At 64.7% G+C, this 20,743-nt stretch overlaps 2 protein-coding genes across 4 annotated transcripts; both read right to left on the bottom strand.

Moving 5' to 3' along the window:
• Positions 1 to 371: 371 nt before the first annotated feature.
• Positions 372 to 10,030, bottom strand: DGAT1 (diacylglycerol O-acyltransferase 1). Of its 3 annotated transcripts, none has more exons than XM_025871340.2 (17): positions 9,638 to 10,030; positions 5,054 to 5,141; positions 3,187 to 3,227; positions 3,021 to 3,106; positions 2,879 to 2,931; positions 2,584 to 2,689; positions 2,316 to 2,429; positions 2,138 to 2,212; positions 1,938 to 2,041; positions 1,798 to 1,836; positions 1,667 to 1,708; positions 1,540 to 1,584; positions 1,345 to 1,457; positions 1,201 to 1,266; positions 1,032 to 1,119; positions 882 to 944; positions 372 to 774 (listed from the first exon to the last, which is right to left on the bottom strand). In XM_025871340.2, exons 1-17 carry the CDS (start codon positions 9,829 to 9,831, stop codon positions 619 to 621), a joined length of 1,473 nt encoding a protein of 490 aa, XP_025727125.1. In that variant the 5' UTR covers positions 9,832 to 10,030; the 3' UTR covers positions 372 to 618. The 3 variants fall into 3 exon arrangements, with proteins under 3 accessions (XP_025727125.1, XP_073749498.1, XP_073749497.1); XM_073893397.1 differs by having other exon boundaries at positions 9,739 to 10,027; XM_073893396.1 differs by lacking the exon at positions 9,638 to 10,030 and adding an exon at positions 8,448 to 9,186.
• A 3,274-nt stretch (positions 10,031 to 13,304) lies between these two features.
• Positions 13,305 to 20,325, bottom strand: SCRT1 (scratch family transcriptional repressor 1). Its single transcript, XM_025870563.2, has 2 exons — positions 19,096 to 20,325; positions 13,305 to 17,117 (listed from the first exon to the last, which is right to left on the bottom strand). The coding sequence occupies exons 1-2, from the start codon at positions 19,208 to 19,210 to the stop codon at positions 16,180 to 16,182; spliced, it is 1,053 nt and encodes a 350-aa protein (XP_025726348.1). The 5' UTR covers positions 19,211 to 20,325; the 3' UTR covers positions 13,305 to 16,179.
• Between the last annotated feature and the right edge of the window lie 418 nt (positions 20,326 to 20,743).

Raw genomic sequence — 20,743 nt, forward strand, 5'->3', positions numbered from 1 at the left:
GCTGGTTCTGATTCTTGACCCTCTTATACACACCAGACTCCAGCCATTGCTCCAAGCCAAGGTTCCCTGTGGAGAAGTCCGTGGGCACCCTGTTCCAGGACCCCAGCACGGGGACCACGGAGCTCTGAGCTGCACCCCAACCTGACACATGCACACACAAGGCTAACAAGGGCAGCTGGGCCTTGCTGGGCCGTGGAGGTTGCCACCTGTGATGCACAGACAGTGCTAGGGGAAGGAGTCGTGCCCCGCCCCGCCCCTGCCAGGACACAGCACCCCCGAAGGTACAGGCACCGGAAGGCCAGTGGGAGTCAGATCCCCCTCCGGAGAGCACCACCAGCCCCCAACAACCGCAGCAGGCTGAGGGCAGCCACTCCGGACAGCACTTTATTGATCCCCTCAGACCCTTGGGCAGGATCGGCACAGGTTCCCGGGACACTGGCCTGCGCCTGGTCTGCCGTCCCTGAGCAGGGCAGGAAGGAGCCCCATGGGGGCGGAGAGGCCTTCCGGGGCTGGGAGGAGACAACAGACAGCCAAGCCCCCTCCCTGGCGCACAGGCGGGGCGGGCTCGTGGGCAGTGAGGTGACAGGAGGTGGCAGAGAGGCCCAGCCTTGGAGCAGCTCAGGCCCCTGCCACGGGGGCCTCATAGTTGAGCACGTAGTAGTCGTGGACATACATGAGCACGGCCACTGGCTGCCCGATGATGAGTGTCAGCCACACGGCTGCGTTGCCGTAGTTCCCCTGGAAGAAGCGGCTCACTATCCAGGCCAGCGGGATCTGGAGACACGGGGCCACGGTCAGCAGGCCACAATGCGTGACCCGCAGGCTGGCTGCGCCCAGGGCCTGGGGGAGAGGCTGGGCGGGGGGGGGGGGGGCACGCTCACCTGAGCCATCATGCCTGTGAAGGCCCAGAGGCGGAACATGTGCAGAGGGATGCTCACCAGGTACTGCAACGGGAGTGATGGGGCATCAGCCATCTTGGCGGGCCATACCCGCCCTAGAGACAAGGCAGGTCGTGCCCACAGAGCACTCACCTCGTGGAAGAAAGCCGAGGCGAAGAACACCCCCGTACTGGCCACCCACTTGCTGCTGCCCCGTCGAAGCATGGGCTTGTAGAAGTGTCTGCGGAGGGAGGGGGCTGTGGGACGGGTGCCCGGGTCCACACAGGAAGCTGCCCACCCATTGTGCCACGCCCACGCCCACCTGAGGCACCACTTGTGCACAGGGATATTCCAGTTCTGCCAGAAGTAGGTGACAGACTCAGAGTTCCTGGGGGTCAAGAGCAGCAAGTGACCGGCCTGCGCCAGGATGCAGCCCAGCCCCCAGCTCCACACCAAGGCCACCCACCACCAGTCCCGGTAGAACTCCCGGTCTCCAAACTGCATGAGCTCTGCCACGGCGTTCATGCAGGAGTGGAAGAACCAGTAGAAGAAGATGAGCCAGATGAGGTGATTGGGGACCTGTGGGGACGGGCAGGTACCAGGTTGCAGGACACCCCACCCACTGGCCCACGCCCCACGCCACCCACCCAATGCTGCTCACCGCCAGCTTCAGGAGGCGCTCGATGATGCGTGAGTAATCCATATCCTGCAGGGACAGAGCTCAGCTGGCTCCCTGAGCTGCACCCCACCCGCCATCCACCCGGATACGGGAGAACCTGACCACTCACCTTGAAAGGCTTCATGGAGTTCTGGATGGTGGGAACCATCCACTGCAGAGGAGGGCACAGTGTCAGCTCCCGGGGCCGCACGGCGCGCCCCGCCCCCAGCCCCGCCCCCAGCCCCGGCCGGGCCAGCGTACCTGCTGGATTAGGCCCACCTGGAGCTGAGTCAAAAACAGCTGGAGGAGGAAGCAGAGAGCAGCAGGCTGAGCTCCCCCTGCCAGGACCTGGCAGCACCCCCAACCCCTGCCCCGTCCCCACGGCCAGCCTCCATCCTCACCATCTCAAGGAGCCGCCGCAGCAGGAAGCGCTTTCGGATTCGGGGAGAGCGGGGAAAGTTGAGCTCATAGCACAGAGTTGGGGCCAAGAGAAAGTAGTACAGATCTGGAACGGAAGGGTGGGGCTTGCACTGGCGAGGCCTGGCCCATGCTGTCCCTCCCCTGCTGTGTCCTTCAGCCAAGTCCCGGGGAGGGTCCTCACCACGGTAGGTCAGGTTGTCGGGGTAGCTCACAGCGTGCTGGGCAGCTCCCCCGTTGGCCTTCTTTCCTGCAGAAGCTACAAGCAAGGAGGAGGGTGGGTGAGGCCTTGCTGCGGCCCAGGTCTGGCCCAGGACCGGGTGGCACGAGCTCTGAGGCCCCAGCCCCAGGCAGCCGCTCACCGGCCTTGGCCTTGGTCTTGGCCCTTCGCTCTCGGCACCACAGGTTGACATCCCGGTAGGAGACGAGCTTGAGGAAGAGGATGGTGTGCACCGTCAGAGCCAGCACGGAGCCCACTGCAGGAGAGGCAGGCTCAGACCACAGCCCTCCCACACCGCCCCCAGGAGAGCCACAGCCGCAGGCACAGCCCCTGCGGGGGGTGGGCCTGGGTCTCCCCTGCGGGCCCCGGAGACAGGCTGGGACAGGGGTGGGATGAAGGAAGGGGCACACCTGGAGTGATGGACTCAAGCAGCAAGGCCACGGCCGCCGGGAAGCAGAGAATGGTGGCCAGGTTGACCACGTGCAGCAGCAGCCCTGCCTGCTCCGTCAGGGCACCCTGGGGTGGGTGGGGGGAGCAGAGTGCTCAGCCAGTGCCCCCACTCCCTAGGCAAAGGGTCTCCCTGGGGAAGGGCCGCCAGGCCTGGGGCACAGCCCCTCCCAGGAGAGCTACACACAGCCCAACACACAGGCCCGGTGAGGAGAGCACACCTCTGGACAGGGCTGGGGGCGTGAGGGCGCTGCTTACCGCCGCAAGGCGCTTCTCCACCTGGAACGCAGCCACGGCAAAGACATTGGCCACTGAGGATATAAGTGTCATAGCGCAGGGTCAGGCCCCGGTCAAGCCCTGTCCCGTCTCCACCCGAGGCCTTCCTTGGCTCCCAGCTCACCAATAACTAGACACAGGGCAGGCCAGCTGTAGGGGTCCTTCAGGAACAGAGACACCACCTGGATGGGGTCCACCAGGATGCCGTACCTGGGGATTGGGGGATGAGGGCCTGAGCAGGTGGGGTGGGGCCTCAGGGGCGGGGCCAAGGCCCTGGGGAAGACACTCACTTGATGAGGTTTTCTAAAAATAACCGTGCATTGCTCAAGATCTGCAAGAGAGAGGAAGGGCACAGCCCATTAGCCCCGGCCACAGGGTGCCCCGCCTCCCCGCCCCCCTCCGCCCAGCTCCTCTCAGCACCTATAGGGGCAAGAGCCCTGGGTCTGGACAGAAACCCGCATCCTGCAAGCCCAGTCCTGTCTGACCCGCACACCAAGCTCCAAGACTTACAACCCACCTCACCCCACACTAGTGCAGGACAGGAAGTCCTTCAGCGATGCCCCCATCACCCCAACGAGAGGGAATCAACCCCAACACCAGATATACCAGTATCTGCAGCAGCTGGTGAGGGCCCCCAGGCCCAAGGATGTCCTTGCAGTGCCCGGGGGCAGCCACACCCAGGGGGGTGGGGAGAAGAAGCTGACCAGAGTCCTCAGGGGCTAGGCAGCTGAACCCCGAGTGCCACTTGGGACTCACACCCCTGCCCCTCTTCCGCAATCCTATAGCACTCCAAGCCCAGGCACATGGCCCCAAAGCAGCTCCCAAGAACAGAACCCCACCAAGATGGGCTCCTGGCTCTGTCCTGGGGCTGGGGAATGGATTCCCTCTGCAGGTATGAGGGTCTCCTAATCCATCCCATAACGCACAGACCCTGCCGAGTGCACCGAACTCAGGCCCTGACCAGGACTCATGGTAGATTCTGTGGAAAAGTGATGCTGGCCAGGGGACTGGTTGGGATCCCTTACCTCAATGGTCAGGGATCCCTTACCTCCTTCACAAGGAGGTGACAGGCTGAGAGACAGAGGGGCCCTGCCCTCCCCCAGCCACCAGCCTGACCTGCCCGGCACAGATGTGCCGTCACCACGCCTGGTGGCCTGTCCTGAAAGCCCACAGCAAGCAGGTAGGAGCTGCGGCTGCTAGTGGGCAATGCCCACCTCAAGGCCCAGGCCATAGAGGGAACACAGCAAGCAGCCCCAAACATGGGGTGCACCTCTCCTTCAGCAAAGGGGTGGTAGAGGCACCAGAAGCAGGAGAGAGGTTTTGGGGCTGTACCAAAGGGCCAGGTGGGCCCAAAAGGTTGCAGGGAACAAGCAGTGCTACCCGAGCTGCCAAGGGCCCACCTCCGATGACTGCCACTACAAACCTACCCCAGGCCAGGAATGGCCTCCAGAGGCCAAGGACACACCTCCTGAGGGTCAGGCAGGTGTCTGGCCCACTGTCCCCTTGCCCAGCCAGCTTCCCACCCATCAGACTGCATGGCCCCTTGGCGGAGAGCCTCCTGGGCCCATGGGCAGGGAGGACATGGGTAACCAGAGGAACCACACCCGAAAGAGAGGTGGTGATGTCAGGGCAAGGGTCAAAGGCCTCTGGCCACATCAGCCTGAGTGGTGGGGGCTGGGCCCAGACAGGCCCTTGCCCCCTGCCCCACCCTGCAGGCTGCCCCTTTGAGCCCTGGACTCCAGCTGCTTCTGGGCCAGGACTGCTGGCCCCACCCCCACAAGGAGCCAGCAGGAACCAGGCCACAAAGTGAGGCGGAGGTTAAGGGCTCTGTCTAATCCCTCCCTGGGGGGCACCTAGGACCAAGGCTGAGGGAGAGGCTGGGTACCTTCAGAGTCAGGGCCTGGAGCTGCCAGGCTGAGCCCAAGAGCCATCCGCTTACCCCTCTCCCCCCAGGCCAGGCCTGCCAGGGGCTCCATACCCCCAAGGGCCATTCAGAACAGCAGAAGGAGCTCTTTTGACCCCCAAGACCACTCACACCTGCTGCCTCTGGGATTCAACAGGGATAAGAGCTGAATGTGTGGCCAGTGCAGAGACCACCAGCACCACCTGCTTCTGAGAATGTGTCTCCCCCCCCACCAGCCCAGGGCCCCTACTCACCAGCATCACCACACACCAATTCAGGATCCCACGATAGTTGCTAAAGCCACTGTCAGAGCTGAACAAAGAATCTTGTAGGCGGTGGCACCTGGTGGGCGGGAGACACACTCTCAGAAGCAGGCAGCAGCTGAGGCCCCCCTACCAGGCCAGCCCTGCTCCAGTCCCCCGGGCTGTGAGAACCCTGCACTCCTCCAAGCCCAGGGGCAGGTCGGGGGCCTGCAGACACCCAAGAGCCCAGCCAAGTCCAGCCCCTCAGGAGCCAGCCTTGGGGCCCAGGGCCCAGGGCAGAGCAGACCCCAGCCCCTCCCTCAGAGCAACTCTGGTACATCCTAGCCCAGCAGGATGGTCCACGCCCCCCAGCCCTCTCTTCTGCCCACAAACCCTCCTCCCCACTCACGATCACAGAAGGGCCAGGCAGGGCCAAGCCTCTCAGGACCACCCAGAAAGCCTGCCCTTCCAGGCAGCTGGCAGGGTCATGCCACAAACAGGAGCAGAACAGCTGGCCCTGCCTACCCCAGGGCTACATGGAGCTGGAGCTCGAGCACCCCAGGCCAAGAGCCCATCCTCTCTCCCCAGAGGCCTCTGGCTGCCACCATGCTCAATGGCTACAGAGTGGTGATGGGCCCATAGGAAGAGTTCACTCCAGGGATCTCAAGACCCACCAGGCAATTCTGTACAGAGGTGGGGGCAGGGGCTAAACCTGCCTTGCTGGGTCAGCCCATCCTACTGCCCAGCACACTGAGGGGCCCCCACCTCAAACAACCTCCTCCCTAGATTTGGCCCGTGCAGGTTTGAGTGTGCACAGGGCCCCAGGCCAAGAGCCAGCTGAGCACCTGGACTCACACGCACCTTCCTGGGGACAGGGGCCCTCATACATCTGCATAGCCTCCAACTGTTTCTGAAAAAGGATAACCTGCCCCAGTTCAACCACAGGGTCAGTATTGTATTCCTGTCCAGGCTGAGGGGGCCAAGAAGAGCCCACCCAGGGGCCAGGGGCCTGATGGCAGAGAGGTCTCCTGCAGAAGCAGGAGAGTTCCCACTACTAATGGGGTAGGGGAAACATAAGCAGAACCTCACATCCCCGCCTGGTCCTCAGGGTGACACAGAGATAGTGAAAGGGCCACAGTGTGGCTGGGGCAAGGCCCAAACCCAGCTCCTGGCTCACTCAGCCTGCCCCACCCTACCCCAGATGCCATGCCACCAGGAAGCCCCGCAGAGCATTGAGCAAGGCCTCCCGTTTTGTAAGACATGAGGCCAGGGCCTCCCCTTCCCTCCTGTGGACACATCTCCACCTCTTGAGGACCCCAGGCAGGAGAAGTGGGCTCAGAGGAGTACGCAGCAGGGGCACAGATGTCCTCTCAGGGCTGATCCTGCCTCCGTGGCAAGTCTTCCTATGGTTGGGGTCAACACCAGGAAGTGAGGGGCTGGGCAGGCTGAGATGCTACTCAGCAGTCTGTAGCCCAGGCAGAGGCAAGGTCTGCACTGCACCCGGCCCACCAGCGTCTCCCGGTCACAGGCCTCCCTGTATCCACCTTCCCGGTCCGTCCTGGGCCTTGCAGTGAGACCACCCGAGGCCCTCTTCTCCCTGGGACCCTATACCTGCCTTTCCGCGAGGCAAGCAGGGGTCCAAGGCCCCACTCCCCGGAGAGGACGGTCTCTGCGCCTGTCCACTAGACAGGGCCTCCCCAGCCCTTCTGCCAAGTTTGAGCCCATTCACTTGCACTGGAACTATCCCAGGGCCACCCTGTGCCACAACCTGCCACCCCCATCTGCACATTAACATCGATCCAGCAAACATTTCACAACAATGTGACCCCTTGTCACCAAGAAGACCACGCTGGTTTTATTTTCATCAATGTCTAAGATGAAAACAGGTGGGGAATGGGTACTGTTTTCCAAATCTGACACCAAACAACATCATAAAAACTTTTTCAGATTCTTGCTGTCAGGCTCTTAAGGCCTTCCCCAACCTGCCCACAGCCACTCCCTGGGTCCCTCCACAGGGCTCCTGACCATCCCCGACCCCAGGCAGCAGAGACTCAGGGAAGAAAGCCCACCGTCCACCAAAACCCACAAGGTCCAGCCTTGCCAGTATAGTCAGCAGTGGACCAGAGGGCAGACAGGCAGGATCTGGCCACAATACCCAGAGCTATCTATGTTACCCTCTCCCCCACTACCAGGGCCCCCCACACCTCTAGCGGTCCCACACGTGCTCCCCAGGTCCACCCAACCAGCAGGGTCACTGTAACTCATCACATGTGTCACCTTACTCAACCCTCACATCAGTTTTGGGAGGTAGGTGCAAGGGGAAACTAAGGCTTGCCAAAGTTTAAAGCTTGCCCAGGGGCACAGCTCCCAAGTGTGGATCACACCTGGGGACCACGGTCCAGCTCCAGGGCCAAACAGAGCAAAGATGAGACAGAGTGGCAGCTGTCCTCCCAGCTGCCACCTCCTCAGCTCTTCCTTCACCCAGCCTCTGGGTTGACCCCTGGGATACAAGGTGGTGGGGTGGGCTCTCCCATTCTCAGGCCCTGCTGAAGAGAAGAAGCAGCACATTCCAGGAACAAACACCCTAGGGGAGCCCTGCAACCAGAAGGCCCTGCCTGGAGTGCCCATGAACCCAGGGCCAGATGTCCTAGGCACGGGGCACTGTGTACGGTGCCCCCTCCTTCCTGCCCCACAGCCACACCTTGCCATGGGCTGGAAGAAATGAGTTCACACCCGGAGCCTGACCCACCTGCCTAGGCCAAGGCAAGCAGGAAGTATAGGGAGGGGAGGAGGCCTGGAGCCCAGGGAGTAAGGAGGGGCGGGGAAAGGAGAGGCACCAAGCACGGGGCGCCTGGGCGCCTCAGTCGTTAAGCGTCTGCCTTCGGCTCAGGTCATGGTCCCAGCGGCCTGGGACCGAGCCTCGCATCGGGCTCCCTGCTCGGCGGGGGTGGGGGGGCGGGCTGCTTCTCCCTCTCCCTCTGCCGCGCCTGCTCTCTCATTCTGCGAAGTAAATAAATTAAAAAGTAAAGACAACAAGCAGCAGGGAAGGGAGACAGGTGGGAGGGTGTGGACACGGAGAAGTGCAGGGGCCAGATCCCGGAGCGAGGCCCTCCGACCTTGGGGTGTGAGGAAAAAGCACAGAGCCTGCCCGAGCTGGAGACTAGGAGGGAGCCGTAACTGCCAGGTCCCCCTCCAGCCCCGGGGCAGGCCCGTCCACGGCAGCTCCTGCTCCTCTTTCCAGGGGGCCCAGACTTTGAGGCTGGGCAGACAGGGCTGCCATTCACTCAGCCCAACTCTCAGGAGCACAGACGAGGCTTCTGGACACCAGGCCCTGGCCCAGCAGGGAGGTGACTGCCTATCCCAGAGTGGCAAAAAAAGTGGCCCAAAGCCAGCACACCCGTCTTACACAAAAGGACGCCAACTCCGGCCGCCTTTGCAGGAGATCGTGCTAGCCATGCCCCTGCCTCCTGGATGGCGGGTAGCAGAGGGGCTCTCAGGCCCTCCTTCCTGTGTAGCCTCCCTCAGCACTGCCCCAGGCCCTCAGGAAAACCACCCTCCTCTGCCACAGCGCCTTCACCAACTCCTGACCTTTGCTCGGCCTGCTCAGTGCTGAGATTATCTTATCTCCAGGTGGACTGTGAGCACCCCAGGGCAAGGACCCCAGCTACCCTCACCCACCCTCTCACCAGTGAAGAAAGCTCTGTTCCTGTCTACTGAGAGCAAATCCCTGCCAGCAGCCCGACCAATTGCCTCTTCCTCCTTGATAACCTCTAGCCCCAAAGGCACTTCCGAAACCAATGTCCCGAGGCCACCTGGGTGAGAATGAAGGCCGGAAGCGGGAGGAGGAGGCTGGATGTGGCGAAGGGGCCGCTTGGAGCTGGCCTGGGGGGAGCCAGGGCCCTGGCCTTCCAGGTCCTCCCCATCAGCCAGACTTGCTCCCAGCTCCTTCCGGCAGCCCTTCAGCTTCGCCCGACCCCCAAGCAGGGGGTGAGAGTCCCAGTGCAGGACCCAACTCTGTCCTTGCAAGAAGACACTTGTTCTGGTCACAGAGGCAGGGCCCCAGGCCAGCCAAGCCCCGGGTGCGGGAGGGACCCCCAGGAAAACAGCTCCGCGGGTTGTCCGCAGGGACAGGAGAGACCTCACGCCGCCCCGCCCGCGGCCCGGCAGCCCCCGTCTCCTGCGGGTGCCTCCCCGGCAGGGCCGCCCTCCGGCCGACTTCCCAAGCGCCAAGGCACCCTCAGGAGAGACCTCCTTAGTCACAAACCACCTGACCCCACCTAGCTCCTTGCAGACCGAGAACACCTGTGCACAGGGGCCAGGGTACCGGGCTACCCTGAGGAAGAGCCTGACGACCCCCGGGGGCTCTGCAAGCCGGACTGCCGCCGGCCCCGTGCGCCCCCACGTGGGTGACCTTGGCGAGTGACGCTCCACTCCGACGCCTCAGCTCCCCCGCAGGGGCCCCAGGGGCACACCTGTCCACGCGAAGCCCGGGAGCCTGGCTCTCAGACGCGGGGCCCGCGTTGCGGCGGTCATGCCCGGGGAACCGGGGAAGGCCCCAGGCAGGGGTCAGAGGTTACGGGCGAGGCGTCTCGCTACCTCAGATCCCAGGGGCCGCTGCCCACGTCGGAGTCTCTGTTCTCGTCCTTGGGGGCCGGGGCCGGCGCCGGCGCGTCCCCCCCGGGGCCCACGTCCCGCACCTCCTCTTCCGCGGGCCCGCCGCCGCCCTGGCTCGAGGGCCGTGAAGCCGTCCTCCGGCGCCGGGAGCCGCCCGCGCCGCCGCGGTCGCCCATGGCCTCAGCCCTCACCCTGTCCCGGCAGAGTCGTGGCCCGCCGGGCTCGCAGCACCCGAGGCCCGCGGCCCCGCCTCCAGACCCTCTGCCAACCGCCGCCACCGCCCCCTGCCGGACGCCGTAGCCCGCGCGCTGGCCCGGGCCGCCAATCAGCGCGCGCCGTCCAGGGAGTCCGGGGACTGCGGGCGCGTTGCTTCGGGAGCCCCTAACTGGCCAGCCGCCGGGGCGCGCGCCCATTTGTAGTCCGCGGGCGCGCGAGGCACCCTGGGAGTCGTGGTCGCCCCGCGCGGGGCACCCTGGGAGCCGCGGTCGCCCCACGCGCAGCACGCTGGGAGTCGTGGTCGCCCCGCGCGGGGCACCCTGGGAGCCGCGGTCGTCCGGCACGCCCGAGAGCGGGGCTGCGGCCGTCTGGCCCATGACGGACCTTCCTCTCCGCGGGCCTCAGCGCCTCTGCGGAACTTGCCAGGCTTCCTGGCAGCCGGCGAGCCTCCCCCGACCGCTTCCCTGCTTCTCACACCGCTCTGTAAACACAGGGTTTCGCCATTGCTCAGCCAGGCGCGGAGGAGGGGGTGTGGATTATTTACGAAGTGCCTCTTGCGTTAGCGTCCGGCCCAGGAGCCGTGTCCGTGGGGACTCGCCTCGCCCAGCACCCAGCGTGTTGGCTCCCGAGCGCACGTCGGGGCGCACTTGAGCTCCGCGACGCTCTAGTTACCACCGCAGAAGCGCCTGCTTTTCCACGGCTTAGGTTGTTCAAACAAGCGCCAGACCAAAGGATGGAGCAGGAGAAAGGCCTCAGGCCCCGCGTCCCTGGGACACCCGCCCTGCCCACTGACTCCCGGTCGAAGCGCCCTGCGGGGATAGGGAAGGCGTAGCCCCTAACTCCCATCCCCGAGTGGCCACGCCCTGGCCACCCGCGCCCCCTTCCGCCCACGTCCGCAAGACTTGCTGGGCCTCCCTCGTTTCCACCCGGGCTAGATTTGCCAGGGTGTGGGGAGCCTGGGGTGCCGGGTCGCGGGGACCCAGAGGCTTCCGTATCATTGCACGACCACACGGAGCAGCCCGCAAGCGCGCTAGTGCGCCTCCCACCTTAGTTTGACACTCATCTTTGCATGGGGCATGGAGTGTGAACATCCAGGATTTCCAGGTGCGAGGGTTCACTGGGGGCTCAGGACGAGTTTACCCAGCAGCAAAACCCATTAGCCATTCACTCCTGAGGTGATCAAGGCCAAGAAGAGTACCTCTCCAGCAGCAAATAAACCGAGAGTTTCAGCCTAAGGTTAGCGACCTGCCCGTGTGGACTGGCCACCACCTTCCCGCTGGGCTCACCCTTGTTCCACCGCCTTCACCAGAGTGCCTGGGCCCCCTGGTGACACATTCCTGTTGCCACTAGGTCAGCGGGGACTGATAACCAGCCTGGCATCCCTACCTGGCAGGCTGGGGCTACCTGGCAGGTGTCTTTGAGTAACCTGCCAAAGCGGCTGCCCTGACTGGGCCGGAGAGCCCCTCCCGCATGCCGCCTACACAGCCCGACCTCCGTGAGTCAGGCTCAACCTCGTCTCCTATCCAGTCTTTCAGAACTTGCGCCTCTTCACTGGCTGGCCTGGGCCAGGCAGAGCGAGGCCTTTTTGAATACTGATCCCAAGGGAGGGTGAGCAAAGGAGAGGGTCCTCTCGGGAGCCTGGAGCGTAGGAATGAGCCCTGGGAGCTCTGCCACGCTCGCCCACGCGTGCCTTCTGGCTGTGCCATCCTTCCAATGCAGGCACGTGCCTTCTGGCTGTGCCATCCTTCCAATACAGAGCCAAGAACTACAGGGCCCACCCAGGCTGTCAGAGAAGATTGATGACTCAGGCTCCCAGTAGGCCGGGAGAGGCTGAGTCAGTAGTCAATAAAGGGTGAAGAATCATTTTGGAAGCGGCTGCCTGCGTCCACGTCCGGCTCCAAGCCATTGGCTGGCAAGTGGCAGCAGGCGTGAAGCGACCAGAGTGGACGAGGGATCACCGGAGAGGACCAGTCCAGCGCCCCGGAGCGCAGCGCGAGGAGAACAGGACAGCCAGTTCATAGGCAGGCCCGGGCTGTGAGAGCACCAATAAGGAAGAGCCTCAGTACCGGCGGGGGCGGGGCCTGGCGGGAGGGAGGCCTGTGGGAGAGAGTGGGCGGGCCGGGGCCTCGGGATTGGGAGAGGGGCCGCGCAGGAGCTTAGGAACGCGCGGGGCGCGCCGGTTACCTCAGGGCCCAGGGGAAAATGAGGCCGAGGGCACCAGGGGAGAGGGGAAAGGTCAAGGTAGGTGGGGTTGCCTTTGGTGACAAAGGTGTACAAGAGGGGTTGTCGAAGAAAGCCCGGTGGGGGTTTCCCTGCCAGGGGCAGCAACTGATGAGTGGACTAGAGGCCCCGAGCCTCGCAGGCCCGGCTGGAAGAGGTTCAGCGCCTAGAAGCTCAGCCTGTGGCTGACGTGCCACGGGAAGACCACTGGGGCCTGTGAAGGGTCTGGCCAACTAGGAGACATGGGACAGGGCGGTCAGCAGTCTGTGCAGCCCCTTCTCTGGAATGCAAGTCCTGTCCGTGGAGATCTGTGGAGGCTGAGCGTGGAACCCGTTCCAGGTCTCAGGGAGGCGGATTCCGTCCTTTCACCCCTTTGCCCCTCAGGGTCCTGGAGAAGCAGAGACAGCCAGTCTAGACCCAGAAGCTGGGAAGGAATGAGCATTCCTCACCCAGGTGTGACTGCAGGTGGAGGGTGGGTGGGGTATTGGGGAAGGGCTTGTGTCCAAGGCAGGCCTTGGATAAGCTGTTCTCCCTGAGGCTGATTCTTCATATGCAAATTGGGCTCTAAAGCCTACCCCAGCCTGGGGACAGTGAAAGTCAAGGAACCCTGGGCAGGAGGATCTGGACACTGACCTCTCCCAATAGCAGGTACTTTCACTCTGGGCAGGCCTGTCTCCTGCCGGGGTTCACACAGCTGGCTCTGGGATGACTTAGTTTGACTACATGTCTCCAAAGACTTTGGGCCTCTCAGCTCATGCCTGCCTACCTGGGTATCAGGAGGCATTGCTGGGGCAGGGGGTCCCTGTCCTTGGGCTGTCCCTAACTAGCACAGCCCCGCCCCTCATCTCGATTCATCCTGTCTACAGTTCAAGGGCTGTGGAAGCCTCTCTTGTCTCTGGGTGGCACCTCCCCAGAACCAGCATGGGTCAGCTGTCCTTGGAAGCCTCCTCAGACCGTGGGGGGTCAGGATGTGGGCAGCACACAGCAGTAAGGGGCTAGACCTTGCACCCTCTGCTGTCCCCCTTTCCTCCACTGGCATGAGGAGGGCTTGTTGGTGGCTGTCAGGCCCCAGAGGCAGCAGGAGCCCCTACAGGGAGAGTAAGCCATAGGTCTGCAGGCCCTGCCGTACCTACTCTGGTGACTCTAGATCACTTCTGGGCTGGGCCTCACTTCAGGCTGGAGACCCTTAGCTCCCTCAGTTCCTGGCACAGAGCAGATTAACCTGCCACAGGACAAATGCCAACTGCTTTGCCTTCAGGGGATTTCTCCCACGGCTTGGCCTGCCAAGCTGGCCCTTCTGGGAGGACGAAGATAGCCCTCTTGTGAAAAGGGACACTGGTGCACCCTACACAAAGGCAGTGACCAGACCCCAGGGCTGCCATTCCCAGCACTGCGCCTGCAGCAGTCTTGCCTCTGGGATGCAGCAGGACTGGGAAGACGACCCCCGGACATCCCAGCGCCCCCTGTGGCATGGGCCCAGCACTGGATACATCAACCCGACACTCCAAGTTCTATCAAGAGTGGCATTTATTCTCCTTGTGGAGGTGCGGCGCTCCAGGGAGCTGGTGCTATTGTGCTTAGGAAGGAGGTCTGTCCGTCCGTCCGTCTGTCCGGCCGGCCCAGCCCCAAACGGGGGCGGAAGAGGGGCGCGGCCCGAGTAAAAATCCCGGCCTGTTCCGGGTGGGAGTATGTACAAGGCGGCGGGGCGCAGGCGGGGGTGGGGGCGGGGCAGGCCGGCGGCCGCAACCCCCACCCGAGGGCCCCCGCATCTCGGGCCCTACTCGTAGAATCAGTACAAAATAGGTGCTACCTAAACGTTCCTTCTACCTGAATTCGCTAAGTCGGTTATTGTGCTGCTTAGTTATGGGGGCAGGAGGGGGCCCATGGCTTTCCACGGCGGCGGGGTGTAGGGAGAAGCGGGAGACCCTGGCCGGCCCATGGCCCTCTGGCCTTCTCCTTAGGTAGGTAGACAGGCATATGGGGGTAGGGTGGGGCGCCTGTGTGTGCGTGTGCATGCGGGTGTCCCCAGCACAGGAGGGCAGGCCCCAGCTTGGAGCTGTGTGGACTCCGAGTTGTGGTACAGAGGGCTTGGGATATGGGCCCTGCTGTGCTGAGCCCTCAGTCCGCTCCTGCAGGTGCAGCTAGGTAGCAGCTTGGTGCCCACTGGGATGGGGCTGACCAGGTCATACACTCCAGCGTGCACCTTTTGTCTGGCCTGGGGCCCTGGCCCCACACAGCAAAGCCCAGGTGGCCAGAAGATGGAAGGACTGAGAGTCGGTATGGGTGGCCCTGGTCGTGCTGGGCCCTTCGGGCCCTGGGTCTGTGCCACCTGAGCTGAGAACACCAGGCGCAAGTCAATGGGGAGAGCCCAATTGCACCCAGCACTGGACCTGGGCTGGGGCGGGAAGAGGTAAGGGGGATGCAGGGTTGGGTCTAGGGACCAGGCCTTTCTCTGCATATATGCAGCTCTCCTTGGCCCACCCAAACCTGATGGACCCCTGTTGCGAACATGCACCCCCTGCAGGTCGCTGCATCCCTGGCCGACTCTGCAGCGGGCCTGGCACGTAAGTGCCCAATGAACAGTCGGTGGGTGATGGATGACTGAAGGAGGGGTCTTGGGGGCAACCACCCCGCCCCCGCCCTTGGAACCATTACACCCGCAGGGCTCTGCCGTGGGGGGGTAGGGAGGAGGAGGGGAAGAAAGTCTGCGCGTCCGGCCCCGCGCAATGTCCCTGATCTAGGGGCCTATGGGGTGGATAGGGCAGGGGGATACCTGATTCTCAGTAACTCTAGAGGCGGCGGCAGCTTCGCATGCAGTGCGCATTATTGCTCTATAGTCGGCATCGGACTAACTAGAGGGAGAGGGAGCGGGCAGCCCCGGGAGGGGACGGGAGGAGGGTTGGGGCTGCATGCAGTGACGTCACAAAGGCGGCGGCCAATGGGGCGGGCCCTTGGGGCGGGGTCGCCGCCGAGGCTTTGGCATAGACGGGCGAAAGTTGGCAACAGAGTGGGGGCGGGGCCTGGGGCTCGAGGGTGGGGCCCAGGTAGGGGCGGGGTTCAGGGGCGGGGAAAATGATCCCGGACATCCCAAGCCCCCGGCGTCGGCGGGAAGGATGGGGGCCTCAGCGCCCCTTCCCTGACCCGAGTGCAATCCGTTCATAAATAAAACGTACAAATACAGAAAGAAAGAAACCCGACGCATCCGCAACCCCCCCAGGGGGCTTTACCCGCAAAGCGAATACAGAGAGGTGTGTAATGGGCCGTGCCCAGGCCTGCCTGCCGGGCCCCAGGATCCGTCCTCCAACACCGAATGCCCGGGGACGAGGGAGGGAGCCCCGGGGCAGGGCGGGAGTGGGGTCGGAGGAGGTCGGATAAGTCCATGCGATTCGATATGCGTCATTATTATTCGTTATGAAGGACAGAGCCCGGGAAGCTGGGCTGGAAGAATTCGGATTTGGCAGAGGATGCGAGGCGAGGGTGGGAGAGCGGCTTGGACTGAGGCCCCAGAAAGAACCCGAGGGAGAGGGGTGCCGCCGTCCGCCTCTCTCCCCGATCCCCAACGCGTCTATCACTCCTGGGGGTCAGCGAAGACTGAGGAGTAGGGACGCCTCTGCAGGCCCCTCCCTCCTGCTCCTCCCCCTGTCTGCTCCCTGGACGTCTAGGCCGCAGGCCTGGCCCTTGGAAGGCTTGGGAAAGGGGTGGGGAAGACCTGAGTCTCTGCGACGCGATCCAGGGGCGCAGAGGAGGGAGGAGGGGGGTGCTCCCCACCTCACCCCACCCCCGTCTTCAGAGACCTAACTCGGAGATGAGGTTCGGTTCTGGGTCTCCTCGACCCTATTGCTGGGAAAAAGCCTGGGGCACCCTGGAGGGGAAGGGAGGGGGTTCGGGGTGGGTCTCCCCTCAGGACCCTATTGCTTGAAGGGGCCGACAAGGCCCCTGGCGGGCGGGGCGGGGCCGGGCCCCCTCCCTCTATTGCTGTGAGGTGGGGCCCGCCCTCCGGCCCCTCCGCCCGGGCGCTGGCGGAGACTTCCCTGGGGGCCCGTATTGCTGAGAGCCGACCCGGCTGGGCTGGCGGACGTACCGCCGCCCTAGGCCTGCACAGGACTGAGCCGCGGCGAAGCGGCGGGCGCCTGGGCCGCGGGGCCCCCGCCGCCAGCGCCGCCCTTGAAGCATGCAGACTCGTAGTGCTTGTTGAGATAGGACTTGAGCGCGAAGCTCTTCTTGCAGCGCTTGCACTGGAAGTGCTTGAAGGCCGAGTGCGTCTGCATATGCGCGCGCAGGTTGGAGCGGTCGGCGAAGGCCTTGCCGCAATGCGCGCAGCCGAAGGGCTTCTCGCCTGTATGGGAGCGCATGTGGCCTTGCAGCAGCCAGGGCCTCGAGAAGGCCTTGCCGCACACGCCGCATTTGTGGCGCAGGTCGTGCGTGAGCAGGTGCATGGCCATGGCCGGCATGGACACGTACACCTTGCCGCACGTCGGGCAGCGCCGCGCCAGCTGACTGTCCAGGCTGCGGTGCGTCTGCTTGTGGCGGCTCAGGTTCGACGACGTGGCGTACGTTTTCCCGCACTCGCCGCAAGCGTGCCGGCCCCCTGCGCCGCCAGCCCCGGGCCCCGCGCGCGCCTCCGTGCTCACCCCCCCGCGCGCGCCGCCCCGGCCCCCGGCCCCAGACCCCGCGCCGCGCGCACCCGCCCCGGCCCCGCCTCCGCCGTCGCAGTCGGGAGCTGCGGCAGAGGCCGTGGAGGGAGCGGCGGCGTTGGCGGCCTTACGGCGCGAGCGCCCGTCGGTGATGAAGAAGGCGTCAGCCGCGTAGCCCTCGCTGACGGCCGCGTCGCCGTTGATGTAGCCGCCCGCGGCTGTGGCCAGCTCTGGGCGCGGGGTAGGAGGCGGTGCCGAGCCCGCGGCCGCCGGGCCCAGTTCTCCACGCACGGCCGCAGCGTACATGGGCTCTGGGGACGGCCCTTTGAGCAAGGCCGCCTCGGCATCGCCATCGTAGACGGAGGCGGGCCCCGCGTAGTCGTTGAGGTATCCTGAGGGCCGAGGTGGACAGGCAGACAGAGGGAGGGGGAACCGGGCAGCGGGCGAGACACACACGGGAAGGCGGCGGGAAACACGGGTCCGGGAAGGAGGGAACAAGAAAAAGGACAAAGGAGAAGGGGCCGGAGGACCGCGGGGCAAGGAGGGTGGAGGAGGCAGGGAGGGGAAGAGAAGGGAGGGCAGATGAGCCTGGGCCGGGCCTCGGCTCCGCCCCCGCCGCCCGCCCCACCCTCGCAGGGGGAGGAAAGAGGCGCGTCCTCGGGCGCGGCTGCCCCCCTTCCGCGGAGCCTCAAGGTCAGGGGGGAGGGGCGGCGCTTCCCTCGCCCTTCTTCCTCCACCCCTCCTCCCCCTCGGGTTCTCCCCACTTCAGCAGTTTTCCCTGATTATGCAACACACTGCGGACCCGCAGCGCACAAAGCCGGGACCGCCCACCGAGGGACCCCGTCGCTTCTGCCTCTCGGGGTTCCCACCTGCTCTTCCCCTCGGCACCTAGAACTCGTGTCCAGCCTTGATGCTGCCCCTCCTTGGTCCCCTAGGCCCCCCAACAAGCCCTGAAGACTTCTCCCTCCGGCAGCCCCTCCTACCCTCTCTAGCACGTCCTTCTTCCCTCCTAGGTCTTCCACTACTCCCTGGACTTGACCCTCTTCCTGCTCCAGTCCTATCTTCCTCCATCCACTCTGCTTCTTCCCCGACTCCCTTCGTTCATCCTGTACCCTTGGGTCCTACCTTGTTCCACATAGTCCTCTTCCCCCAGGCCCTAACCCTTTGTAAGGGCCTTCCCAAGCCTCAGCACCGGCGACCAGGGAGTCGCTGCGTTGGAGAGTGCCAGGGCACCCACCAGGGGACACCTTCACTGGGACAAGCTGCAGGCAGGCAGCATCATTAATGCCGGTAACTGCAGTTGTTCTCAAGGTACAAGATGGATCTCACAACCGCAGAGTCACAAATGCACACACCACATGATGCGGCCTCTGGCTTGTTCAGGGTTACACCCAGCTTGCCAGCCACCATCAACCCTGGAGTGTCCTCCCAGGGTGGGCTGCTCGCTGATCCCCGCATACCACCTACTCATGCAGGGTTACACATGCAGCCACCCTGGACACACTCAGCCAGGGTCGCCAGTCACATGGGTGCACAGCGGCCTCAGAGTCACATGGTCCCATGTAGTGGCACACAGGCAGGCACACACTCATACAGGGTCACACACAAGCGCACACAGTCACATGGCCACACGCAGTCACATGGGCGCACACAGGCTCACACACAGGCTCGGCTCACACAGGCTCCGGTCACACTTGTTCCGACACCCCACGCTGCTGGCACTCCCAGCCCTCCTGCCTGCGTGCTAACAGTTGTCCTTGAACTTGGGCACCCTTACACAAAGAGCCTCCCCCTGATTCCAGCACTTGGGACCTCCCTACTTAGAGCCCTCCTGCCCTCATCCTCCTCCCTGACTCTGGTTGCAGGGGAAATACTGCTGCCCCTCTGCTGGTACCCTGGTCCTGACAGGTGGCGGCCCCCACTGGACCCATGCCTACTCCCTGGAACTCACAGCACTCTGCCGACCCTAGCCAAGAAAGAGAGGTTGATACTCGGGAAGGCCCAGGTTTCTGGGTGTGGGTCTGCATGCATGGCAGGTCCTGTCATATCAGCAAGTGTCCATACGCATAGCCAGGGTGTGGGTCCTTGTGTACCTTCAGGTACTTCCTGTTTCAGATCCTTGCTCCCCACCTTCTCTCCTGCATTGACACTCTCCCTGCCCAGCCTTGGCCCTGTTCTGGCCTGCCTCTGCGTTCCCCTCGCCCCACCTTCCTCCACAGTCCAGCTTCAGCCACCATCTCCTTCTGGTTCTGGTTCCCTCGGGTCTATTTCCTGAGGCCCCCGGCCCTTCCATCCCCATAGTCTGGTCCTCTACCCCTTCCAGCATTGTCCTGGGCCCCTTGCTGTCCCCAGCCTCAGCCCAGCTCGCACCTTTCTCATGCAGTCGCACTCCGAGGTCGCTGCGGGCGCGCCCGTAGGAGCTCTCGAGGTCCGCCGAGGAGAACGTGTCAAGTTTGACCTTCTTGACCAGGAAGGATCTGGGCATGATTCCTGCGGGGCTCCGGCGCTGCGGGCCTTCGGAGCCGGGGCGCGGGGGGGCTGCGGCCGCGGCGGGGCCCCGTCACCATCCGAGGAGCGGCGGAGGCAGCACGGGTCCCCACTCTGGCCTTTGGATGCTGCCGCTGGAGTACCTTCCTCCTGCCTGCCTGCCTGCCTGCCCTGCGTTTCTTCCTCTGCTCCTCTGGCTTCCTCTTTTCCTTCTCTTCTCTTCTCTTCTCTTCTCTTCTCTTCTCTTCTCTTCTCTTCTTTTCCTTCCTTCTTTTCTTCCTTCCTTCCTTCCTTCCTTCTTTCCTTCCCTCCTCTGGTCCCGGCTTCCCAGCCCGCAGTGCCGCCCCTGGACAGGCGGGGGAGGAGGCCGGGGGGTGGGGGGTGGGGAAGGGGGAGCGGCTCCGTCCCGGGCCCGGAGGCTGCGAGTGGGTGCAGGGCTGGCCCGGCTCCGCGGCCCCCTTCCCCTCCCCCCCACCGCCGCGGCGGAGCCTCAGTCAGCGACCCCCCATGCCCCTGAGGGTGGAGGCGCCGGGCCCGGAGAACGCGGCGGCGGCGGCGGCGGCGGGAGCGCCAGCAGCTTCAGCACCGCGGCCAGCGCCGGCCCGGCCAGCACCTCGGCCAGCGACCCGGCGCGCTCAGCCGGGGCGGGCGGCGAGGGGCGGGCCGCGGGTGCTCGGCCGCCAGGCGGGGGTCCTCGGCGGGGGTCTCTAGGAGGCTTGCTTTATTGTTCTGCAGCCGGAGCGAGCGGCGGTGGCGGCGGCGGCGAGCGGGGGGCGGGGGTCCTCGGGGGGAGGGGTGCGCAGGGAGGGCGGGCCGAGGGAAGGAGAGAGGGAGGGACGGGGGCTCCGGGGGCGGGGCTCAGCGCTCGGACAGCTCCTGGGCCCGGCCTCCTGCGCCCGCGGCCGCCTCTGCCTGCGGCCGGGCCCAGCCTCTGGCTTTTAAAGCCCAGAAGCTGAGGGAGGGGGAGGGAGGGGAGGGAGGAGAGGCCGGCGGAAATGGCTGCGCTGGGCCGGGCCCGGCTGGGGTCTCCTGGGAGGGGTCTTGGGGATGCCGCGGCCCCCGCATGTGTGGATTTCCCCCGAGCAGCTTCGGGAATGGAGGCCCAGCGGTCTGCGGCATTGTCGTGCGTGGTGGGGGGGAGAAGTGGAAACAGGCCTGGGACTCATGAGCCCCGGACTTGAGATCTTGTGGGGAAGAACGCAGGGCGGATCCCAGCCTGGTCCAGCCTGCCTAGCTTTCGGGTACGGAGGCTAGGGATCTTAGGGGGCGGGTGGGGGAGGCGGGAGGCGAAGGAGCGAATGCTGAGGCAGCGAAAGCGCAGTGTGGAAGCGCGGCGCGCGCCCCGTGCCGCAGTGTCTCCCTGCCACTCGGTCACCCGGGCTGACCCCGTGCCCGCTGGAGAGGCCTCCCTCCACCGCCACCCCCGCCTCTTTCCCAAGGGGCGGATGTCGAGCGTAGCGGCGACGCAGCGAACGGGCTGTGAAGGGGGAGAGGGGCTGCCATGCCCTTGCTCTAGAAATTCGACTTCATT

Source organism: Callorhinus ursinus, unplaced genomic scaffold, assembly GCF_003265705.2.
Source record: "Callorhinus ursinus isolate GAN/ISIS: 27379988/994484 unplaced genomic scaffold, GSC_fseal_2.0 scaffold5, whole genome shotgun sequence".
Classification (NCBI taxonomy): Eukaryota; Metazoa; Chordata; class Mammalia; order Carnivora; family Otariidae; genus Callorhinus; species Callorhinus ursinus.

Coding starts and splice junctions, on each gene's coding strand:
- DGAT1 (XM_025871340.2), bottom strand. CDS start 9,831: ATGGGCGACCGCGGCGGCGCGGGCGGCTCCCGGCGCCGGAGGACGGCT. Junction 2,213..2,315: donor CAAGACCAAGGCCAAGGCCG/GTGAGCGGCTGC, acceptor CCTTGCTTGTAG/CTTCTGCAGGAAAGAAGGCC. Junction 1,585..1,666: donor ACTCCATGAAGCCTTTCAAG/GTGAGTGGTCAG, acceptor CTGTCCCTGCAG/GATATGGATTACTCACGCAT.
- SCRT1 (XM_025870563.2), bottom strand. CDS start 19,210: ATGCCCAGATCCTTCCTGGTCAAGAAGGTCAAACTTGACACGTTCTCC. Junction 17,118..19,095: donor AGTGCGACTGCATGAGAAAG/GTGCGAGCTGGG, acceptor CTCGGCCCTCAG/GATACCTCAACGACTACGCG.